Source organism: Macaca mulatta, chromosome 20 (assembly GCF_049350105.2).
Source record: "Macaca mulatta isolate MMU2019108-1 chromosome 20, T2T-MMU8v2.0, whole genome shotgun sequence".
NCBI lineage: Eukaryota > Metazoa > Chordata > Mammalia > Primates > Cercopithecidae > Macaca > Macaca mulatta.
The window spans coordinates 65,201,612-65,226,069 of record NC_133425.1 but is presented as its reverse complement, the minus strand read 5'-3'; the positions used below and the strand labels follow the sequence as shown (position 1 = coordinate 65,226,069).

Genomic DNA, 24,458 nt, shown 5'->3' with positions numbered 1-24,458 from the left:
TTTTTGTTTGTTTGTTTTGAGATAGGGTCAGAGTCTGGCGCCCAGGCTAGAGTGCAGTGGTGTAATCTCAGCTCACTGCAACCTCTGCCTCTCAGGCTCAAGCCATCCTCCCACCTCAGCCTCCTGAGTAGCTGGGACCATAGGTATACACGATCATGCCGGGCTAATTTTTGTATTTTTTTTTTTTTAGAGACAGGGTCTTACTTTATTGCCCAGGCTAGTCTCAAACTCCTGAGTTTAAGTGATCTGCCCACCTCCCAAAGTGCTGAGATTACAGGCATGAAACACCGTGCCTGGCTGATATGTTCTATTTTAACTCCAATAATGCATGATATAAATGAAACACCTGAAGAAGATTTAGAGGGCTGCCATAAATATAAACACTGCAAATTAAAATCTATGAGAAAAAATTAAGAGAATCATAAAAGTTTCAGTTATAATGTTCTACTATCTGAAGACTCCTATTTTAATATTGGCACACTTTATTTAGGTTACAAAAGTGATGGACAAAAAGGATGTATAAAGGATTTAAGGGAGATATAAAGAGGATATATCATAAAAATTCAGAAATTTTTTAAAAGTATAAGAAAGAAAATAAAAAGTCACTTCAAATCTCAATTCCCATAGATCACCATTCTAACATTTTAGTCTATTTTCTATGGGCCTGTTTTATTAAAAAATAAAACTAGGATTATAATTTTATATGTTTCTTTAAAAAATATAACATACAATCATGAATATTTTCTTCTATCATTAAATATTCTTTGAATACATGTAACATGATTTATAATAATACATATTTATTTAATACATAAACATGATTTATAATAGGAACATAGGATTTCATTTATGAAGGTTTGTTAAACAAAAGTTAACCAAGGCCAGGGGCAGTGGTGCATGCCTATAATCCCAGCACTTTGTGAGGCTGAGGTGGGTGGATTGCTTGAGCTCAGGAGTTCAAGACTAACCTGGGCAATGTGGCAAAACCTCATCTCTACTAAAAAAAACAAAAAAACAAAAAAATGAGCTGAGCATGGTGTTGCACGCCTGTAGTCCCAACTACTTGGGAGGCTGAGGTGGGATTGCTTAAGCCCAGTAGGTTGAGGCTGCAGTGAGCCAAGATCGTGCCACTGCACTCCAGCCTGGGCTGGAAAATCTTTTCTCATAGATTTTGAGAGTGAGAGCCTGTCTCTCTCTCTCTCTCTCACACACACACACACACACACACACACACACACACACACACACACACAGTCTGGGCATGGTGGCTCACACCTGTAATCCCAGCACTTTAGGAGGCTGAAGTGGCAGATCACCTGAGGTTGGGAGTTCGAGACCAGCCTGACCAACATGGAGAAACCTCATCTCTACTAAAACACAAAAAATTAGCCAGGCATGGTGGTGCATGCCTGTAATCCCAGCTACTCAGGAGGCTGAGACAGGAGAATCGTTTGAACCCAGGAGGCGGAGGTTGCAATGAGCCGAGATCATGCTGTTGCACTCCAGCCTGGGCAACAAGAGTGAAACTCCATCTCAAAATAAATAAATAAATAAAATAAAAATAATTAAAAATATAATAACCAAGATTTATCTACTTTCCCTTAATCTAGACAAGGAAAATAACATTAAACTGTAGCATGAAGGATTTTAATTAGCTAGAAAAATTTTAAATAATGATTATTTCATCTCAGTTATAGAATTCTCCCAATGAAAAAAAGCCTTATGCTTTCAATGTTCTTTATTTAATAGACTGGAAAACTGAAGTTTAAAGCTATGCAACTAAATGAAGTAGCAGAGCAAAGATTTGAATCCAATCTGTTCTGACTCCAAAGCCTATGCACTTAACCTCAACACTAAAGATTACAAGATGGTTTGGGGGTGGTCTTATCTAATAATATGCAGGCAGTCTTAATCATTTGGATCCATTCTCAAGAGAAAGCTAAAAGAATGCAAGTCTGAAGGATTCACCTTGAAATATGACAGCAGAAGAAATTTAGAAATAAAAGACAAATTTAAGTATTTAGAACAGTACTCATACCAGTACAGGGGGAAATCATTTGTACTATATTCATTACAATGACTTATAACAGTTAAAAAATAAAATGAAATAAGAGTCCATCACCAAAGGATTGGCTAATTAAATTTTGTTATTTAAACCACGTTGGTTGGCATGGTAGCTCACACCTGTAATCCTAGAACTTTGGGAGGCTGAGGCAAGAGGATCACTTGAACCCAGGAGTCTGAGACCGGCCCTGGCAACATAGCAAGATCTGGTCTCTACAAAATTTTTTTTTTTTTTTTTTTTTTGAGACGGAGGCTCGCTCTGTTGCCCAAGCTGGAGTGCAGTGGTGCGATCTCGACTCACTGCAAGCTCCGCCTCCCAGGTTCACTCCATTCTCCTGCCTCAGCCTCCTGAGTAGCCGGGACTACAGGCATCCACCACAACACCTGTCTGATTTTTTTTTTTGTATTTTTAGTAGAGACAGGGTTTCACTATGTTAGCCAGGATGGTCTCGATCTCCTGACCTCGTGATCCGCCCGCCTCGGCCTCCCAAAGTGCTGGGATTACAGGCGTGAGCCACCGTGCCCGGCCTCTACAAAAATTTTTTTAAAAAATAGTAGCCGAGCATGGTGGTGCACACCTATAGTCCCAGGCACTTGAGAGGCCTAGGCTGGAGAATCACTTGAGCCCAGGAGGTCAAGGCTACAGTTAGCCGTGATTGCGCCACTGCACTCCAGCCTGGGCAACAGAGAGAGACTCTGTCTCAAAAATAAACAAATAAATAAATTACCATGTAATATTTTGCAGCCATCACAAATTATATATATATTTAATAACAGTAGGCAAATAAAACAGATGTATAATCCCACTTATGCAGAAATGTATAAATAAGTAGATATGTATAAATATATACAGATGTCTGAAAGAATAATCACCAACATATTAACAGTGGTCATACCTAGATATGGCAGGACTGCATGTGATTTGTCCTTGTTTTGTGGTTTTCCATATTTAAAAAAAATTTAAGTGCTTAAGAGTGTGTGTGTGTATGTGTATGTGTGTGCGTAAATTCTAATGGACTAAACATAAGGCAGCAATAGCAGAGAAAAGTACAAAATTAAAAGAGAAAAGACCAATGGGGGACACTTCAAGGAAAAGACGAAGCCTGAGATATGTCTTGAAGAATTCCTTTATCCCATCCCTATTATTTTTCTATCATATTCATCCTGTTAATCATACCCAATCCTGAATGACCCTAAGCACTCATCTTCAACACTCCTGCACCACAGCTTCTAAGTTTTCAGAGAAAAATCAAAATTGTGGACCAGTGCCACTACGAATTCAAGATCTTCCTCAAAGTAGCTCAGGAGCCTTTTTTTTTTTTTTCCAAAGTATTCCTCATCAGCTTTACTCCCCAATTCCTCATGATGATTCTCTTAAGGCTACTATCCTGTATCTATCATTCTTGGCAAATGACTGTCTATTTCTCCACAGCAAATTTATAGGACATAAATTTCTCATACTTCCTTTCCCAGATAAAAATTATCCTTACCTCTCCGGGCTCAAGAAAAGAAGCAACCATATGTACTAGATCCCTTTTTCTTCATTGTTCCTCCAAAACTTTCCTCTACTAATAATTCCTGTCCTTTCAACTCCCTCATTCCACAAGATTCCTATTCTTATATATGCTTTTCTAGTTTCCACTCTCTTCTTCCCCTCCCAACTATTCTTACTTAGTACTATAGTTGTCTTCCTAGCTGCCTCCACTTCCTCTATTCACATTTATTGCTCAGTCAACTACTACTTGGCTTCTGTTCCAACCACTCTCCATTCAAATTGCTCAGTTATCAATAAACTCCTAATTGATTTATTTCCAATTACTGACACAATTGACTACTCCTGCTTTCAGGAATTCCTGTTTATTTTCTTCCTTTGTTGGCTTCTCTTTAGTCTACTCCTCTCTTCATGTACCTGAAATACCTTGTTTTTTTCCCAGAGAAATGAATCCTGTCTTTTTCTTTCTCACTTTTCTAATCTAGAATTCCGCCACTTCTTAACAACCTCCACTACTACAATCCTGATCTAATCATCTCACCTGAACTACTTCAATTGCCTCCTAATTGATTTCCTTTTTCATTCTTACACTTTATTATCTACACTGTAGCCAGTATTCATTAAAAACGTAATGCAGATGACATCGCTCCTCAGCACCCATCTCAGCATAAAACCCAAAGTCCTTACATGATCTAGCACTTTAATATCTCTCTCCCTCTCTCTTCTACAACTCTTCTGCTTTTCCACTCTGCTCCAGGTATACTGCCTTTATTGCTACTTCTTGAACACGCCAAGCACTTTCACAGCCTCGATGTCTTTGTACTCGCCTTTCCTCCACCTGGAAAACTCTTTCCACATATATCTCCATTGCTTACCCTTTCGATTCCTTTAGGTGTCTGTTCAAATTAGACTCAAAAATCACTATGATCATGCTCTACAAAATAGTGCCCCCATCATTTTCTTATCCCTCCGAACCTTGCTTTATTTTTTTCACTCCCAGTTTTTAAATTCTTTTTGAGACTGAGTCTCGCTCGGTCACCCAGGCTGGAGTGCAGTGGCACCATCTTGGCTCACTGCAATATTCACCTCCTGGGTTCAAGCAATTCTCCTGCCTCAGCCTCCCAAGCAGCTGGGATTACAGGCACGTGCCACCGGGATTACAGGCACACGCCACCACGCCTGGCTAGTTTTTTGTATTTTTAGTAGAGACAGGGTTTTACCATATTGGCCAGGCTGGTCTCGAACTCCTGACCTCAGGTGATCCTCCCGCCTTGGCCTCCCAAAGTGCTGGCACTGCAGGTGTGAGCCACTGCGCCTGGCCAACTCCCAACATTTTTTGAGATATAATTCACATAACATAAAGTTCCACCCTTTTAAAGTACATGATTCAGTGGGTTCTAGTATAGCCCAAAGTTGTGTAGTCATTACTACTACCTAATTCCAGAACATTTTCATCACCTCAAAAAAGAAAAGCCATCCCCATTAGCAGTCATTCTCCACCCCCATTCCTTGAATCCCTGGCAACCACTAATTTACTTTCTGTTTCTATGGACTTGCCAATTCCCATACCCTGACTTTTTTTTTTTTTTTTTTTTTTGAGACAGATTCTCACTCTGTCACCCAGAGCCCAGACTGGAGTACAGTGGCACCATCTTGGCTCACTGCAACCTGTACCTCCCAGGTTCAAGTGATTCTCCTGCCTCAGCCTCCCAAGCAGCTGGGATTACAGGCGTACACCATTGCGTGTGGCTAATTTTTGTATTTTTAGTAGAGACAGGGTTTCACCATGTTGGCCAGGCTGGTCTCGAGCTCCTGACCTCAGGTGACCCACCCACCTCGGCCTCCCAAAGTGCTGGGATTACAGGCGTGAGCCATCATGCCCAGCCTACCCTGACATTTTTATAATCATTTGTTTAATGTCTGTTTCCAACCACCAGAATATGAACTGGTGAGGAAAAGGACTTTATTTTCTTTACTTTTTGTAGCCCCAGCATATAGCTTAGTGCTTGTTACATAGCAGGTGTTCAATATCCCATAAGCAGCTCAATTTCAACATATCCCAAACTGAACTCATTATCAGACTAGGAATGACAGCAAAAGAAAATGATAGTCAAAACTGATATCCAGAGTTCACCATGATGAACAGTGCACTGTTAACCTACTTTCAACTTTTAGGATAACGTGCCCTTTACTGTGCAAGAAAATCACTATATATACATATATATACACATATATATATAATAACCGTATCAAATATAACTTGTTGGCTAAAATATTTCTAACACATTTATTTAGTCTGTGCTACCTGCAGTACTCTTTTTCTTTTCCCAGTTGTCACTAATTTAGGACCTTATCATATCCAGCTTTTGGTTTACCAAATCTTTCATAGCTGCTTCCTTTCCCTCCTTTTCCCTCCCCTTCCCTCTTCTCTAGCTCTAAAATCCAGCCACACTGAATTTCTTTCAGTTCTTCAATACACCAAGCTCTCGTTTACCTCCAAAACTTCTAACATGGTATTCTCTCCTCTGCCTGGAACACTCTTCCTCCAACATAGCCCTTTAATCTTTACCTGACTAATTTTTATGACTTCAGGACTGATTTTGAAAGCAAGTTCATCTCCTATCAAAAGCCCTTCCTGATCCCCGGGCACATAGGCACTCCTCTATTTCCCACCTCATCAAACTATACTTTCCCTTTCAGAGCACCTAACACATTGTTTTTAATTGATTATTTACTAGTCTGACTCCTGGACTATGAAGTAAGCTCAATTAGAGAAGAAATCACATTTATGTCTTTTACCATTATAGCTGAAAATACTAAGTAAATAAATTATCTTGGCTGCAGTTAGAGAAAAAAAATGGATTGAAGTCAGAATACTTTTTCTTTTTTCTTTTCTTTTTTTTTTTTTTTTGAGACAGTCTCACTCTGTCGCCCAGGCTGGAGTGCAATGGCACCATCTCGGCTTACTGCAACCTCTGCCTCCCAGGTTCAAGCAATTCTCCTGCCTCAGCCTCCTGAGTAGCTGCGATTACAGGCACGTGCCACCACACCCGGTTAATTTTTGTATTTTTAGTAGAGATGGGGTTTCACTATGTTGGCCAGCATAGTCTTGAACTCCTGACCTCGTGATCCACCCGCCTTGGCCTCCCAAAGTGCTCAGGTTACAGGTGTGAGTCACTGCACCCAGCCCTTTTTTCTTAAGACTAGCTCTTCTAATGACTAACAGTGTCAAATTGGGCAAGTCTCTTAATCATCTGGAAGTTTGGGTTTTATTATCTATGAGAATATATATCTCTCAGATGTCAAAAAGATTAAATGAAGTAATATACATCAAAGTGCTCTATAAAATTATGAGCAAAGTACAAGACTAGTGTAATATCTACCTGCCCAGTCTCTTATAATCTAAATAATCCTGTTATCATAACATATTAAGTCAGCCCATTAAAGTTACAAGTAATTTTTCTCAAAATGCAATCAACACATTTGGTAAATACAGTAGTCCTCCATTATCCATGGTTTTGCTTTCCATGGTTTCAGTTACCCATGGTCAACCAAGGTCAGAAAATATTAAATGAAAAATTCCAATTTAAATAACTTATAAATTTTAAATACAACACCATTCTAAGTAGCATGATGAAATTTTCTGTTGACCTGAGAGTCTAGCTCCATCCCAACCAGGACAAGAATCATCCCTTTATCCAGTGTATCCATGCTATACACACTATCTATCTTTAGTCACTTAGTAACTATATGGATTACCAGATTAACTGTCAAAGTATCACAGTGTTTGTATTCAAGTAACCCTTATTTTACTTAACAATGGCCCCAAAGTGGAAGAGTAGTGACATTTGGCAATTTGGATATGCCAAAGTGAAGCTTCATTTAAGTGAAAAGGTGAAACTTCTTAATAAGGAAAGAAAAAAATCGTATGCTGAGGCTGCTAAGATCTATGGGAAGAATGAGTCTTCTATCTGTAAAACTGTGAAAGAATGAAAAAGAAATTATTCATGCTAATTTTGCTGCCACACCTCAAACGGCAAAACTTACAGCCAGAGCAAGATAAGTGCTTAGTTAAGATTTAAAAGGCATTAAATTTGTAGGTGAAAGACATGAACAAAAAACATGGTTTACCCAATCTTTCATAGCTACCCCCTTTCCCTTCACTGACAGCAACATGTTGCACCAGAAACCCATGAGCCTAAAGGAAGATTTCGACAAGGGATCCCCTGAAATGACTGACACAGACTTGGGAATACAGAAGGTCAATAGTAGCCTAATGCTGTGTCACAATGCCTATGTGATTCACCTCACTTAGTTTCATCACATCGGCATTCTATCATCTTACATCATTATACGAAGGGAGAATACAGAACAGTAAGCTATTTTGAGAGACCACATTCACATAACTTTTATTATAGTATGTTGCTTTATTGTTCTATTTATTAATAGTTGTGATGGTTAATATTGAGTGTCAACTTGATTGAAGGATGCAAAGTATTGTTCCTGGGTGTGTCTGTGAAGGTGTTGCCAAAGGAGATTAACATTTGAGTCAGTGGACTGGGAAAGGCAGACCTACCCTCAATCTGAGTGGGTACAATCTAATCAGCTGCCAGCACAGCCAGAATAAAAGCGGGCAGAAGAATGTGAAAAGACTAAACTGGTTTAGTCTCCCAGTCTACATCTCTCTCCTATGCTTGATGTTTCCTGCCCTCGAACGTCAGACTCCAAGTTCTTCAGCTTTGGGATTCGGACCGGCTTCCTTGCTCCTCAGCTTGCAGATGGCCTATTGTGGGACCTCACCTTGTGACTGTGTGAGTCAATACTCCTTAATAAACTCCCCTGTAAATATATACATCTATCCTATTAGTTCTGTCTCTCTAGAGAACCCTGACAATACAATAGTTATTATTATTAATCTCCTACTGTGCCTTATTTATAAATTAAGCTTTATCATAGGTATGTATGTATAGGAAAAAACATAGTATAGTCATGTGCCACATATGTTTCAGTCAAGGATAGATCACATATATGACAGTGGTCCCATAAGATTATAATACAGAATATACAGAAACCTGCTATATGGCACTTACTATTGACATTGTGGATCAAGTAGGGAAAATGGATGATACTCAGCAATGGTGCTGGGACATTTGGTTTTCCATATAAAAGGTATATAAAGACTTATAAATTATAATTAATATACAACACTGGTCCCATAAAATTATAAAGAAGATGAAAAATTCCTATCTCCTAGTGATGTCATGCCATGTGTTGCCTCCTCTGTTCAGATACACAAATACTTACTATTGTGTTACAATTGCCTACAGTATTTAGTCCAGTAACATGTCGTACAGATTTGTAGCCTAGGAGCAACAGGCTAAATCATACAGCCTAGGTATGTAGCAGACTATCCCACGTAGGTTTGTGTAAGTACACTCTATGATGTATGCATGATGAAACTACCTAATGACTCATTTCTCAGAACATATCCCATCGTTAAGTTACGCATGACTGTATATATAGTGTTTGGTACTATGCTCGGTTTCGGGCATCCACTAGAGGGTCCTAGGACATATTCCCCACAGATAAGGAAGGACTGCAGAATAGTTTCAATTCCAGCTCTGAGCAGTTTCAACTAACAAGCAGATTTTCCTGAACCTATTAAAGTAGTCAAGCACTAATAGGTTAATGAACAACCAGGGAGCTTGGAGTAAATTCACCCCATTAATAGCTACAGCTGAAAACAGGATCTGGAAAAAAATGGCTCTAATATGAAAATGTGTTAAAATACAAACTTTAATATTTAAAAATTCTGATAAGCTTATATTTTTATACTGCACAAAATGGCATGTTTTCTTCCAATAATAAACTCCAAAATTCAATTTACCGTATTTCCTCCTTCAATTTAATTTGCTTCCTTTTTCTCTCCCCATTCTACACACCAAACAGTTTTCGGATCACATCCTTTTTACCTGTGTTCTCAAAATTACTTTGTTAAAAATGTAACTAGGCCAGGCACGGTGGCTCCTGCCTGTAATCCCAGCATTTTGGGAAGCTGAGGCAGGAGGATCACTTGAGCCCAGAAGTTCGACACAAGCCTGGGCAACCTAGGGAGACACTGTCTCTAGTTAAAACAAACAAACGAACAAAAAAAAAAAATTAGCTGGGCCTGGTGATGCACACCTGTGGTCCCAGCAACTTGGAAGGCTGAGGTGGGAGCACTGCTTGAGCCTAGGAGGTGGAGGCTGCAGCCTGGGTGACAGAGTGAGACCCTGTCTTAAAATTTTAAAAAATTGTTTTTAAAAAAGAAGTAACTGTGCTGCAATACCACAAGTAAAGTTACTCATTCGGCAGACACCACTTCATTTCAGTTTCCCTCCTAAGACATTTCACTATAACATCTAGAAAGATAAAGACAGAAACTCAGTAAAACTCACAGTTTTAAAAGTTGACCAATCAAAATAAAATTCTGACTAGTATCTGTTGGCTAATTTATGTATTCATAGTAAGAGCATGTATATATATAAAATATTCAAAACACACAGAAAACCTAAAACTAGTTTATTCATTTTTGACACATAATGCAACTAACTAGAAAAAAATATGTAGTTAAACCTGGGATTTTCATGATTCCTCATAAAAAAAATAAAATTCCCAATAGTTCCAGTTTTAAAAAGGATTAAATTCCTAAAGCACCCAGACAGGAAATAGATGTGAATCCATTCTTATATCCACGCCTCTGTGCTCAACTTCAAACTCCCAAGAATAAACCCTACTATACTCTAAAAGCAGCTTATTCCATTTAATGATCAAATATATTATTTGCATTTAAAGGATATATCTAAATCCCTTAGTTCTACACTAAACAAGTACCAGTACATTTTATGATTAATAAGCATTCTTATATTTTTAGTTAGAATGCATTTTTCAGAAGCATGAATTAAGGGGAGTAATCAAAAGATGAGAAAACTATCAATTTCATAAGATTAATGCCCCTTAAAAATTTAAGTTAGAAATATTATGAGGGAAAAAAAAGCTTCACTTTAATCTTAATCCCTGTAAAGCACACGTTTTAGTCAAGATTTGAGATCATAAGAGTTTGAAATAACCACAAGCTTTTATTTATTTATTTTTCTCCTCACAATCTGTTCCCATGTTCACAAGATTTTAGAGACTATAATAATTTCTAACTGAAAAAAAAAACATGGAAACTAAGTACCATGTATCATCCTCTAAAAAGTAATTACCACTGAGCATGGTGGCTCACACCTGTAATCCCAGCACTCTAGGAGGCCAAGGCGGGTGTATCACTTGAGGTCAGGAGTTTGAGATCAGCCTGGCCAACATCGTGAAACCTGTCTCTATTAAAAATACAAAAATTAGCCAGGCGTGGTGGTGGGCACCTGTAATCCCAGCTACTTGGGAGGCTGAGGCAGGAGAATCGCTTGAACTCAGGAGGCAGAGGTTGCGATGAGCTGAGATCGCGCCACTGCACTCCAGCCGGGGTGACAGAGTGAGACTCCTTCTCAAAAAAAAAAAAAAAAGAAAGTAATTATCATTTTCCTTTTAAGGATTATTGGTAGGAGTTACAACTAAACCTAAAAGAGCCACTAAATATCATGGAAAAAGAGAAACAATAAAGCTTAAAGTTTTTATAGCTTTGGAAAAAATTTTTGTGATTTTTTTTTTAAATCAAGACAAGGTCTCATTCTGTCATCCAGAATGAAATGCAGTGGCACAATCGGAGCTCACTGCAGCCTCAAACTCCTGGGCTGTGTAGGAAGGGGTCTTGTTATGTTGCCCACTCTGGTCTTGAACTCCTGGCCTTAAGTCATCTGCCTTGGCCCCATAAAGTGCTGAAATTACAGGTGTGAGCTACTGTGCCAAGCCAACTTTCAATTTTTGAAAAATTTTTTGTTAAAAATATCTTGAACACCCAAAAAGATTTGCTTATCCTGAAAAACCAACTTTTTCCTTCAAACAAAGATTCAACTTTTTTCTCAAAATATTCAGAGCAAGTTAGAGATTCATAATCAAACAATGTTTAAAGGCACTAGCATAATGTAAAAAACTGTTCATAGAAGCTTCACGATAACCTTGTTAGATAAAAAGGAAATGAGGATAAAAAGAGGAAAAGAAGTAAAACTAGCAAAGTTTAAAACAGATATTTGATTATGTTTCCTGACTAGAAATTCTGTACTTTTCCCCTTACTAAACAGCTTCCTCCAACTTAACTGAATTGCATATTTCATAAAACAGCAAATAATTTTTCCATGGTGGCCAGCCTGAAAAACCAACTATCTAAAGCTTTCCCCTTCATCTTCATCCTCAGAGTAAGAAAACTGGGGGGGAGGGGGAGACTCTTCAATAATTTTTTCATATGAACTAGAAGGTTAGAGAAAATACAATTTGTGGCCAGGCACAGTGGCTCATGCCTGTAATCCCAGCACTTTGGGAGGCCAAAGCAGGCATATCACCTGAGGTCAGGAGTTTGCGACCAGCCTGGTCAACACGGCAAGACCCCGTCTCTATTAAAAATACAAAAATTAGCTGGGTATGGTGGCATGCATGCACCTGTAATCTCAGCTACTAGGGAGGCTGAGGCAGGAGAATCGCTTGAACCCAGAAGACGAAGGTTGCAGTGAGCCGAGATTACGCCGCTGCACTCCAGCCTGAGCAACAGAGTGAGACTCAGTCTCAAGAAAAAAGAAAATACAATTTGGGAAATAAAATGATACAGCCTCTCACACATTAAGGTCCAGATCGTGCCTAAATTTCTAGTGATTTGAGTTAGAAGACCTGAAAGATTCCCCTTTGTCTCTAATCCCGCAACACTCTACCCCAGATGGGGTGGGGAATCCCACGACACTGTACCAAAGAAAGGTAGCCATTTAAAAAATATGTTCAGCAAAACTGAAAAATAATTACATGGGACAAATCTCCCTATCCTGAACAACTAAACTCTTAGGCTGAGGGAGGGGAAAGCCAAAAAAGATATAGAACACAACCTGAAATCTATGTAACACTAAATTTAAAACATGATTTGGTTTAAACCACTTCAGAATTAATTTTCTCCTTATAATCATCTCGTCTGAGACAAAGTAGCTACGAATAACAATTTTCCAGTATTTACAAACTGAATTCAACTGAGTCTTATTTTAACAATACAAATACAAAGAAGAACTAGAACTGCCTTACACTTTAAACCACCTTTACACAAAAAATCCTGAACTTTGACTAATACAGTTTTTTAAATAGCATTTTAAATATCCTAACCTGAAATTATTTGGAAACTACTTTGTTGCATACCATAGCAAAATTGTCTAAAACAAGATTTGTCAATTTACCAATCCATTTACAATATTAGAGTTTTTAGTCACTTGGTACTCAGGACTCATTAACGTCTGTACTCAGACAACCTACAAGTGCCAAAAAGGAGAGCTTTTTATTTATTTATTTTTATTATTTGAGACAGGGTCTCACTCTGTTGCCCAAGCTGGACTGCAGTCATGCAATCATAGTTCACTGTAACCTTGAACTCCTGGGGTCATGCAATTCTCCTTTATCAGTCTCCTAAGTAGCTAAGTCTACAGGCATGTGCCACCAGACTTGGACTAGTTTTTTTAAAGTTTTTGTAGAGACAGTTGGGGAGGGGGAGTTGGTCTTGCTATGTTGCCCAAACTGGTCTCAAACTCCTGGACTCAAGCAATCCTCCCACCTTGGCCTCCCAAAGTGCTGGGATTACCGGTGTCAGCCACTGTGCCCAGCTTAAGGAACTGTTTAGATGCCTGAGGTGTCAATGAGTCATCTGTGATGAAAGAAAAAAAGATACAGAGAAGGAATAATGAGAAACGAAATTATAAATAACTTATATTTCAAGAAAAATAACTTCCTGTTGCCTAGCAAAAAAATGAGAATTTCTCTTTTATTAAATTCCTCGGTTGAGAATTCAAGAGTCATCCTGAGGTAGACACTGCAACTTGAAGTTTCTATTCAACCTTAGTCAAATACAAAACTTAAGGCTATTGCTTTCTACTCTATTCTCAGCTGTTTTCACCGCTAAATTTTTTTTTTGCCCTCTTATTTTTATCAAATTTTATCCTTTGAGTTTCTGAGTTGAGGTTTCATTGTCATTTAAAGATTATCTGTCTTATATATAGCACATCCACATTTGGATTGCTAAAACGGTATTTTTCTCATAGGACACACCATCCAATTCTGTTACGAAGAGCTATGTTTACTAAAATCCGTGATCTCTGAAATATCCAATTGATAGACAAGTTAGACAAACAACGGGCTACTAAAAAAGAAGTAGGAGGCTGGGCATGGTGGCTCACACCTGTAATCCCAGCACTTTGGGAGGCCACAGCGGGTGGGTCACCTGAGGTTGGGAGTTCAAGACCTGCCTGACCAACATGGAGAAACCCTGTCTCTACCAAAAATACAAAATTAGCCAGGCGTGGTGGCGCATGCCTGTAATCCCAGCTACTCGGGAGGCTGAGGCAGGAGAATCACTCGAACCCAGGAGGCGGAGGTTGCGGTGAGCCGAGATTGCGCCATTGCACTCCAGCCTGGGCAATAACAGTGAAACTCCATTTCAAAAAAAAAGAAGTAGGAAAAGGGGAGGGTCCAACACCAAGAAGGACCCTGCATGTAATGCCCTGGTCTTTCTTTGCTCCAAAACTAGACAGTGGTAAATATTCAAATCATTCTACATGGTCTTTTCTTCATAAACTTCCCTCTAATCTGGCATTTCAACATGGATGGGTTTTCTCTTCTAGGGAATATTATAGGTTCCAACCTAACATGATTTTTCCAAAAGAATCCACCTCTCATAGTCTACTTTTTCTGTTTCATTTCAGTCATACAATAAATGATTGCTAAATTTCACTTCTAAATATATTTGATATGGGAGATTCCAAAACACACTTTGTTTCTTTACTAGTTAGTAGTTGATGATTCTGGTAAGTAGCCTAGCAATTTGAAGAAGTACTTTCTAGTGAGAAAAATAACAGAACAAGACATATCTAAATTTGAGGGGAAATGCACTTTTAAATTTACACACAAGTAAATAAGTGTGATGAGAACACAATTACTCAGTAGCTATCTTTCTGGCTGTAAGTTACCTTTATATTTTTAGGATTAGCAATCATCTCTCTTTTGAAGCTTGGCACCCCAACAGCCCATTAATTTCACCAAATATAGGCAATCCTGATTACAGACCTTAAGTATTCTCAGGAGTTAGTTGGTTTTTATAATTAGAAAAGATATTAAGCTAATATGCTAGTCAGGTTATCTATCAGGAAATTATTACTTGGTGAAAGCACTAATCACGCAACCAGGTACAGTGGCTCACGCCTGGAATTCCAGTACTTTGGGAAGCTGGGGCAGGTGGATCACGAGGTCAGCAGTTGGAGACCAGCCTGGCCAACATGGTGAAACCGGTGTTTACTAAAAACACAAAAACGGGCCAGGTGTAGTGGTGTGCACCTGTAATTCCAGCTACTCAGGGGGCTGAGGCAGAAGAATCGCCTGAACCTGGGAGGTAGAGGTTGCAGTAAGCCGGAATCGTGCCACTGCACTCCAGCGTGGGCAATAGAGTGAAACTGCGTCTCAAAAAAAAAAAAAAGAAAGCACTATAAATTGCCAAAGTGCCTAATTTATAACTAAAATAATTTATTCATAAAATCTATCTGCGCACAGCTAATATGCATTTTACCAGTAAACAAATGTACTGGTTAAGATTAACTTTAATAAACAGAGTCATATTCCTATTCTCTCATTTGTTCTCAAATAAACTGTCAGCTGTGGCAATAATCTAGTGTTATTCTTTCAAATAGAAAATGCTTTAGTAGTTGAGGATCATAAGAAATGAAATTAGGGTGGGCACAGTGGCTCACGCCTGTAATCCCAACACTTTAGGAGCCCGAGGTGGGCAGATCACTTGAGGTCAGGAGTTCAAGACCAGCCTGGCCAACATGGCAAAACCCCATCTCTACTAAAAATACAAGAATTAGCCCAGCATAGTGGCAGCGCCTATAATCCCAGCTACTCAGGAGGTGAGGCAGGAGAACTGATTGAACACAGCGGGGTGGAAGTTACACAGAGCAGAGATCACACCACTGCAGTACAGCCTGGGCAACAGAGTGAGACTCCATTTCAAAAAAAAGAAGTGAAATTGAAGAAAAATAGGCCGGGCATGGTGGCTCATGCCTGTAATCCTAGCACTTTGGGAGGCCGATGTGGGCGGATTACCTGAGGGTTGGGAGTTCAAGACCAACCTGGTCAACATGGTGAAACTCCGTCTCTACTAAAAAAAATACAAAAAATTAGCCAGGTGGTAATTTCAGCTACTCAGGAGGCCGAGGCAGAAGAATCACTTGAACCCGGAGGCAGAGGTTGCAGTGAGCCGAGATCACACCACTGCACTCTAGCCTGGGCTACAGAGCGAGACTGTGTCTCAAAAAAAAAAAAAAGAAAGAAAGAAAGAAAAATAAGCACTTTAATGTTCACACAAAACAAAAACTACACTACCTAACAGTACCTTTTAACCAGGCCTTTTGATGAATACAATCACACCTAGAGTTAATCTAGCAGTTATCTAGGGTCCTTATGAACCCCTATCAATGTCTAATTAATAATACAAATATGAAGAGAATACCTTTATGAGACTTAGTAGGGGTTTACAGTTTCCATAGCTATAGAAGTATGTCTTATTTCACTAATACAGCTTTTCTTCTTCCTGGCTCACTGCCATAATTCTGTGACATTTATTAGAAAACTGCAATCCTATTGCTACTATTAAATACAAACATTTGCTTTCCAGAAATCAACAAAATCAATCAACCAAGCATATTAAAAGTCAAAAAAATTTCCAATCGAGGCCGGGCATGGTGGCTCACGCCTGTAATCTCAGCACTTTGGGAGGCTGAGGCAGGCAGATCATGTGAGGTCAGGAGTTCAAGACCAGCCTGGCCAACATGGCAAAATCTTGTCTCTACTAAAAATACAAAAATTAGCCAGGCGTGGTGGTGGACACCTGTAATCCCAGCTACTCGGGAGGCTGAGGCAGGAGAACTGCTTGAACCTGGGAGGTGGAGGTTACAGTGAACCAAGATCACACCACTGCATTCCAGCCTGGGCAACAGAGTGAGACTCCGTCTAAAAAAAAAAAAAATCCAGTCTAAACAAGATTAATATGTCTATGCCTCATGAATTTTTCACAAAGTCATCTGTAGTCTAGTCTGGCTTATCAAAATCTAGTCTTTGATGATCAAAGATGTAATATAGTCAGCGGTATTTAGGTCATCTCATTTACATCTAAAGCTAAAGATTCTAGGTCCCACATAGAAAGTAACAGAAACTCACACTCTCTGAAAACAGAAGGAAGAAAACCACAAATGACAGACAACTAAAACACTATATTCTTTTAAATGCAAAAATGAAAATATTCTCCTTTCCACATACCACCACACAATTACATCTCACTAACTTTACAAAAAAAAAGTAGTGCATCTTACTCTTAAAAATTTCTAGTTTTTTGAACGCCTTTTTAAATTGCAGTAAATTATACATAAAATTTACCATTTTAACTATTTTTAAGTGCACAATTCAGTGGCAATAAATCTATGCATGACACTGTGCAACTATTACCATTATTCATTTCCGGAACTTTTTCATTACTCCAAACTCTGTACCCATTTAACTATAGCTTCCTATTCCTCCCCTACCCTCAGCTCCTGGTAATCAATATTCTACTTTCTTTCTCTGCCTATTCTAAGTAGTTCATGTATCTAGTTCCCTGATGTAAATGGAATCATATAATATTTGTCCTTTTCTGTCTGGCTTATTTCACTTTGCATGTGTTTTCAAGGGTCATTCACACTGTGGCATGTAACAGAATTTCATTCTCTTTTAAGGGTGAATAACATTCCCTTGTACTTATATACCACACTTTGGAATTTATCCATTCATCTGTTGATAGACACCTGGGTTGTTTCCATCTTTTGGCTATTGTAAACAATGCTGCTAGGAACATTAGTGCACAAGTATCTTTTTTAGAGTCCCTGCTTTCAGTTCTTTGCGGTGTATACCTATGAGTGGAATTGCTGGATCATATAATTCTACGTTTAACTTTTTTGGGGGAACCACCTGTTTTTCACAACAGCTGCACCATTTTACATTCCCACCAGCAATGCGTGAAGAAAGCTACTTTTATGAGACAGCCCCACATAATTAAAAAAAAAAAAAAAAAAAAATTGGGCTGGGCGCGATGGCTCACGCCAGTAATCCCAGCACTTTGGGAGGCCGAAGGCAGGTGGATCACGAGGTCAGGGGATCAAGACCATCCTGGCCAACATAGTGAAACCCCATCTCTACTAAAAATACAAACAAAAAAAAAAATTAGGCCGGGCGCGGTGGCTCAAGCCTGTAATCCCAGCACTTTGGGAGGCCGAGACAGGCGGATCACGAGGTCAGGAGAGCGAGACCATCCTGGCTAATATGGTGAAACCCCGTCTCTACTAAAAATACAAAAAAAAAACTAGCCGGGCGAGGTGGTGGGCGCCTGTAGTCCCAGCTACTCGGGAGGCTGAGGCAGGAGAATGGCCTAAACCCGGGAGGCGGAGCTTGCAGTGAGCTGAGATCCGGCTACTGCACTCCAGCCCGGGCGACAGAGCGAGACTCCGTCTCAAAAAAATAAAATAAAATAAAAAAATAAAATAAAGTTCCCTATGAGAACTTTAGCTCACTATATTACACAGTTACACATTTTGCCCTAAAGCTGCGTCTTTCAAGCTCCAAGAGAACTTTCTGATTCAAGTATTCTGGATTTAGAGAACAAATCCACCTCGATTTTCAAGTGTCGGGTGTGGTGGCTCACATCTGTAATCCCAGCACTTTGGGAGGCCGAGGCAGGCGGATTACTTGAGGTCAGGAATTCGATTCCAGCCTGGCCAACATGGTGAAACGCTGTCTCTACTAAAAATTCAAAAAAGTAGCCAGGTGTGGTGCCATGCGCCTATAGTCCCAGCTGCTCAGGAGGCTGAGGCAGGAGAATCATTTGCACCTGGGAGGCGGAGGCTGCAGTGAGCCGAGATGGCACCACTGCGCCCCACTCACTCCACTGCACTCCAGATGACAGAGTGACACTCTGTCAAAAAAAAAAAAAGAGAGACACAGAACAAATACACAATTTTCATCTTATTTATCTAAATTCTTGTCTTTACAGATTAAATAGTTCCAATCCTTTTTTTTTTTTTTTTTTTTTTTTGAGACAGTCTTGCTGTGTCTCCCAGGCTAGAGTACAGTGGCACGATCTCGGTTGGCTGCAACCTCCCCCTCCAGAGTTCAAGCGATTCTCCTGCCTCAACCTCCCGAATAGCTGGGATTACAGGCATGTACCACCACACCCAGCTAATTTTTTTGTATTTTTAGTAGAGATGGTTTCATCGTGTTGGTCTTATGCTGCTGACCTCAAGTGATCCACCCACCTCAGCCTCCCAAAGTGCTAGGATTACAGGTGTTAGCCACCACCCCAGCCCCAAGTCTTTAAAGGCCTAGTTCCCCATTTGTAGTTATTTTAATGCAATTATTATTATTCCAACTGAAACCTGCTACATGGTTGCATATAACTAGAGCACAGTCCTCAAACTTCCAAAACCCTTCCTTCCTTCTTTTCTGGATGTAGGATTCATTCATTTACTCATTCATTCAACAAATATCAAGAACCTTTCAAATACAAAGCACTTGTGCCAGGTGTTACAAAAATGCAACGTATAGTCAATGCCCTTAAGAAGCTTACCATCCAGTATAAATATCTAAGTAAAATTCACTAGACGTTCTTTATGGTTTACTGCACCTTTACTTCTATGACTGATTCTAATATTTTACAGATTTTATCATATGCTAGGTTTCTTTCCCTTAACACATGCATAATCTTGTGTTTAAATACAAAAGCTCAGCTAGGCCTGGAGGCTCATGCCTGTATTCCCAGCACTTTGGAAGAATGAGATGAGAGGATCACTTGAGGCCAAGAGTTCAAGATCAGCCTGGGCAACAGAACAAGAACCCGTCCCTACAATGTTTTTTTTTTCTTTTTAAATTAGCTGGGTATGGTGTTATGCACCTGTAAACACTGAGTAGTCCCAGCTACTCAGGAGGCTGAGGCAGGAGGATTGCTTTAGCCCATGAGTTCAAGACTGCAGTGATTCATGCTCATGCCACCACACTCCCAGCAGCCAGGATGACAGAATGAGACCCCATCCCTTAAAAAAAGAAAATCATAAATACAAAGGCTTTCCTACATTTTGACAAACCTTTCTTCAAATCATTTCCATAATTTTATTAACACTTAAAAAACAGTGATTAAAAACAAATAGAATACTTACAAATAAATTTTTTAAAGAATTGTTGAAATAAAGATCTAAAAAAAAATAAAAAGACATCCCATGTTCATGGACAAAAATATTTAATATTAAGACGGTAATACTCCTCAGATTAGCCTACAGATTCAACATAATTCTTATTAAAATCACAGCTGACTTCTTTGCAGAAATTGAGAAGTTGTTCCTAAAATTTATATAAAAATTCAAGGGACATTAAATAGCCAAAACAATTCTATAAAAGAAAAAAAGTTGGAAGGTTCACACTTCCTAATTTCAAAACTTCTACAAAGCTACAGTAATGAAGACAATATGGTATTGACACAGGATAGACATATAGCAAAATGGAATAGAACTGAGAGTCCAGAAGAAAAAAACAAAAACAACCCATACAACTATGCCCAATTAATTTTTGACAAGAGTGCCAAGACCATTCAATGGGGAAACAAGTCTTTTCAACAAATAGTGCTCAGGCAACTAGATATGCACATGCAAAAACAATGAAGCTGTTAGGCTGTTACCTCACACGATATACAAAATTAACTCAAAATGGATCAAAGACCTAAATGTAAGAGTGAAGATTATAAAGTTCTTAGAAAAAAACATAAGTATACCTCTGTGACCCTGGGCTACACAATAGTTGTTAAAATATGACACCAAAGCATGAGCAACAAAGAAAAATAAATTGGCTTTTATCAAAATTAAAATATTTGTGCATCAAGTAACACTACCAAGAATGTGAAGCCAACACACAGAGTGGGAGAAAATTTTTGCAAATCAAGTATCTGATAAAAGACTTATATCCAGGATATATAAAGAACTCTTACAATTCAAGAATAAGATGACAAATAACCCAATTTTATTTTATTTTATTTATTTACTTATTTATTTGAGACAGAGTCTCGCTCTGTCACTCAGGCTGTAGTACAGGTGCATGATCTCAGCTCACTGCAACCTCCCCCTCCTGAGTTCAAACAATTCTCCTGCCTCAGCCTCCTGAGCAGCTGGGATTACAGGCATGCACCACCACACCAGCTAATTTTTATATTTTTAGTAGAGATGGGGGTTTCACCATGTTGCCCAGCCTGGTCTCGAACTCCTGACCTCAAATGATCGGCCCTCCTCAGCTTCGCAAAGTGCTGGGACTACAGGCATGAGCCACTGCGCCCGCCCGGCCTAATAACCCAATTTTAAAGCGAGAAAAATTATTAACAATGTATTACATTCTTGAAAATCACTAAGAAAACAGATTTTAAGTGTTCTCACCAAAAAAAGTTAATGCATATATTAATAAGCTCAAATTAGCCAATGTATACATATTTCAAAACAACATGTTGTACATGATATATAATCTTTATTTAATTTTTTTATCATAAAAAGTTCACAAAAGCCTTGAATAGGCATTTCTCCAAAGATATATTAATACTACTGTCTAGTAATCACATGAAAGGATGCTCAATATCATTAGTCATCAGAGAAATTAACTCAAAATCACAAGAAATACCAATTCATACCCACTAGGATGGCTTTATTAAAAAGACAGACAGAGGCCAGGCGCGGGGGCTCACGCCTGTAATCCCAGCACTTTGGGAGGCCGAGGCGGGTGGATCACAAGGTCAGGAGATCGAGACCATCCTGGCTAGCATGGTGAAACCCTGTCTCTACTAAAAATACAAAAAATTAGCCAGGTGTGGTGGCAGACGCCTGTAGTCCCAGCTGCTCGGGAGGTTGAGGCAAGAGAACAGCGTGAACCCAGGAGGTGGAGGTTGCAGTGAGCTGAGATCGTGCCACTGCACTCCAGCCTGGGTGACAGAGCTAGACTCTGACTCAAAAAAAAAAAAAAAAAAAAAAAGACAGATAGGTACTGACAAAAAATGTGAAAAAATCAGAACCCTCATACACTGCTGGTAAAAATGAAAAAATGGTACAGCCATCATGGAAAGCAGTTTGGCAGTTTCTTAAAAAGTTAAATATAGTTACCATACGACCCAGTAATTCCACTCCTATGTATAGACAGACCCAAGAGAAATGAAAACATCTATCTATACAAAAACTTGTACATGAATGTTCACAGCAGCATTGTTCATGACAGTCAAAATGTGGAAATGACACAAATATTTATCAACTAATGAATGGATAAACAAAATGTGGTATAGCCATAAAATGGAATACTATTCTGCAATAAAAAGGAATGAATTACTGATGCATACTATAACATGGATGAACTTGAAAATATTATCCTAAGTCAAACAAGCCAGTCACTAAAGACCACATATTGTAGGATTCCTTTTACATGAAATGTCTAGAATCAGGCAAATCCATAGAGACAGAAAGTTAACAAATGGTTGCCAGGACCTGAGGGAAGGGGCAAATAGAGAACGACTACTTAATGGTAGGGGCCTTCTTTGGAGAGATGATAAAAATGTTCTAGAATGTGTAATGATGATGGTTGCACCACATTTGAATATATAAAAACCACTGAATCGTACACTTTAAAATGGTTAAAATGATTAACTTTAGTGGGGCGCGGTAGCTCATGCCTATAATCCAAGCACTTTGGGAGGCTGAGGCAGGCAGATCACTTGAGGCCGGGAGTTCAAGACCACCCTAGACAACATAACAAAACCCCACCTCTACTAAAAATACAAAAAATTAGCCTGGTGTGGTGGCACACTCCTGTAGTCCCAGCCACTCAGGTGGCGAGGCACGAGAATCACTTGAACCCGGGAGGCGGAGGTTGCAGTGAGCCAAGATCGCACCACTACATTCCAGCCTGGGTGACAGAGTGAGGCCCTGTCTCAAAAACAAAACAAACAAACAAAATGAACTTTGTTAACTGAATTTTTTCTCAATTTTTTAAAGAAATGTAATCAGGGCCGGGAGCGGTGGCTCACGCCTGTAATCCCAGCACTTTGGGAGGCCGAGGCGGGCGGATCACAAGGTCAGGAGATTGAGACCACGGTGAAACCCCGTCTCTACTAAAAATACAAAAAATTAGCCGGGCGCGGTAGTGGGCGCCTGTAGTCCCAGCTACTCAGGAGGCTGAGGCAGGAGAATGGCATGAACCCGGGAGGCGAAGCTCGCAGTGAGCCGAGATCGCGCCACTGTACTCCAGCCTGGGGGACACAGTGAGACTCCGTCTCAAAAAGAAAAAAAGAAAAGTAATCAGGACCCAGGTTTTAAGAATTTGGATTTCAGATGGGCGCGGCAGCTCATGCCTGTAATCCCAGCTCTTTGGGAGGCCAAGGCAGGCGGATCACGAGGTCAGGAAATCGAGACCATCCTGGTCAACACGGTGAAACCCCTTCTCTACTAAAAAAAATACAAAAAATTAGTCGGGCGTGGTGGCGGGCGCCTGTAATCGCAGCTACATGGGAGGGAGAGGCAGAGTTCATGTGAGCCAAGATCACACCACTGCACTCCAGCCTGGGCAACAAGAGCAAGACTCTGTCTCAAAAAAAAAAAAAAAAAAAAGAATTTGGATTTCATCCTAAAGCCCATGGATACTAGTAAAGGATTATTTAGGCAAGTGATAAGTTTGGATTTGTATTTTAGGGAGATAAACCCTGCACAATATAGTGCTATAAATGCCTAAACTTTTTTTTTTTTAAAGTTTTTTAAGTTTCGCTCTTGTCACCCAGGCTGGAGTGCAGTGGCAAGATCTTGGCTTACCCCAACCTCCATCTCCTGGGTTCAAGCATTTCTCCTGCCTCAGCCTCCTGAGTAGCTGGGCCTACAGGCACACACCACCAGGCCCAGCTAATGTTTTTGTATTTTTTAGTAGAGACGCAGTTTCACCGTATTGCCCAGGCTGGTCTTGAACTCCTGATCTCAGGTGATCCACCCACCATGGCCTCCCAAAGTGCTGGGATTACAGGCAGGAGCCACCTCGCCCAGCCCTAAACTTTTAATATGTAATAAATATTATATATTTAATTACATTACATATTAAAATACATATTCCATTAAAATACATATTACACTAATATGTAATCTAATGTAAATGTAGCAACACTTGAGTTGTTCTGAAGCTTATGCTAATAAAATCCTGGTTTCTTGCTACATTCTGAGTATGTTTGCCAAGTAATTTTCCTCTGGATACATACTTTTATTTTGCTTATTTAACAAGAACTCATATAGTACTTACTATGTGTCAAGCACCATTCCAAATGCTTTAGAAATACTAACCCATCTAACCCTCCTTACAGTTCTATAAGTCTACTATCCCTATTTTACAAGAACAAACAGTCACAGAAAGGTTAAGTAACTTACCTAAAAATCACATAGCCAGTTAGTAATGCATGTTTTTGAACTGGGTTTTTATTTACAACCCTGATAAATATGTGGGACTTTTGATCTGCCTATTATCATCTTTACCATTTTTAATTTCTAAAAATAGCACTTCTGTGCATCTGTTCTCAATTTAGTATGCACTATTATTTTTCTGCGCAGAATCTACAGTGTTAATTCCATCCATCCTTGTGAAGTTTGGTTAAAAAATACTTTCAAGGAAGTGTCTT

General features: G+C 39.4%; 1 protein-coding gene and 4 long non-coding RNA genes across 12 annotated transcripts in view; 2 read left to right on the top strand and 3 right to left on the bottom strand.

Annotated features, from left to right (window-relative positions):
• NFAT5 (nuclear factor of activated T cells 5) overlaps positions 1–24,458 on the bottom strand; it is a 132,058-nt gene that overhangs the window by 93,344 nt on the left and 14,256 nt on the right. For 2 of the 7 annotated variants that reach the window (XM_077984473.1, XM_077984474.1), the window contains exon 3: positions 13,275–13,364. The exons of the other annotated variants lie outside the window; for them this stretch is intronic. In XM_077984473.1, the coding sequence (XP_077840599.1) occupies positions 13,275–13,364 (90 nt within the window). The remainder of the gene's footprint in view (positions 1–13,274; positions 13,365–24,458) is intronic. 7 annotated transcript variants of the gene reach the window in all.
• LOC144337717 (uncharacterized) lies at positions 613–1,720 on the bottom strand. Its single transcript, XR_013411151.1, has 2 exons — positions 1,596–1,720; positions 613–1,130 (listed from the first exon to the last, which is right to left on the bottom strand). It is a non-coding gene; the product is annotated as an uncharacterized LOC144337717 (long non-coding RNA).
• The window catches only part of LOC144337714 (uncharacterized), a 28,859-nt gene continuing 8,345 nt past the window's right edge, over positions 3,945–24,458 (top strand). For both annotated transcript variants that reach the window (XR_013411147.1, XR_013411148.1), the window contains exon 1: positions 3,945–4,605. This is a non-coding gene — a long non-coding RNA (uncharacterized LOC144337714). The remainder of the gene's footprint in view (positions 4,606–24,458) is intronic.
• On the bottom strand, positions 4,029–12,595 carry LOC144337691 (uncharacterized). The gene is made up of 2 exons (XR_013411119.1): positions 12,248–12,595; positions 4,029–4,576 (listed from the first exon to the last, which is right to left on the bottom strand). It is a non-coding gene; the product is annotated as an uncharacterized LOC144337691 (long non-coding RNA).
• LOC144337707 (uncharacterized) lies at positions 13,941–17,814 on the top strand. The gene is made up of 2 exons (XR_013411140.1): positions 13,941–14,140; positions 16,705–17,814. It is a non-coding gene; the product is annotated as an uncharacterized LOC144337707 (long non-coding RNA).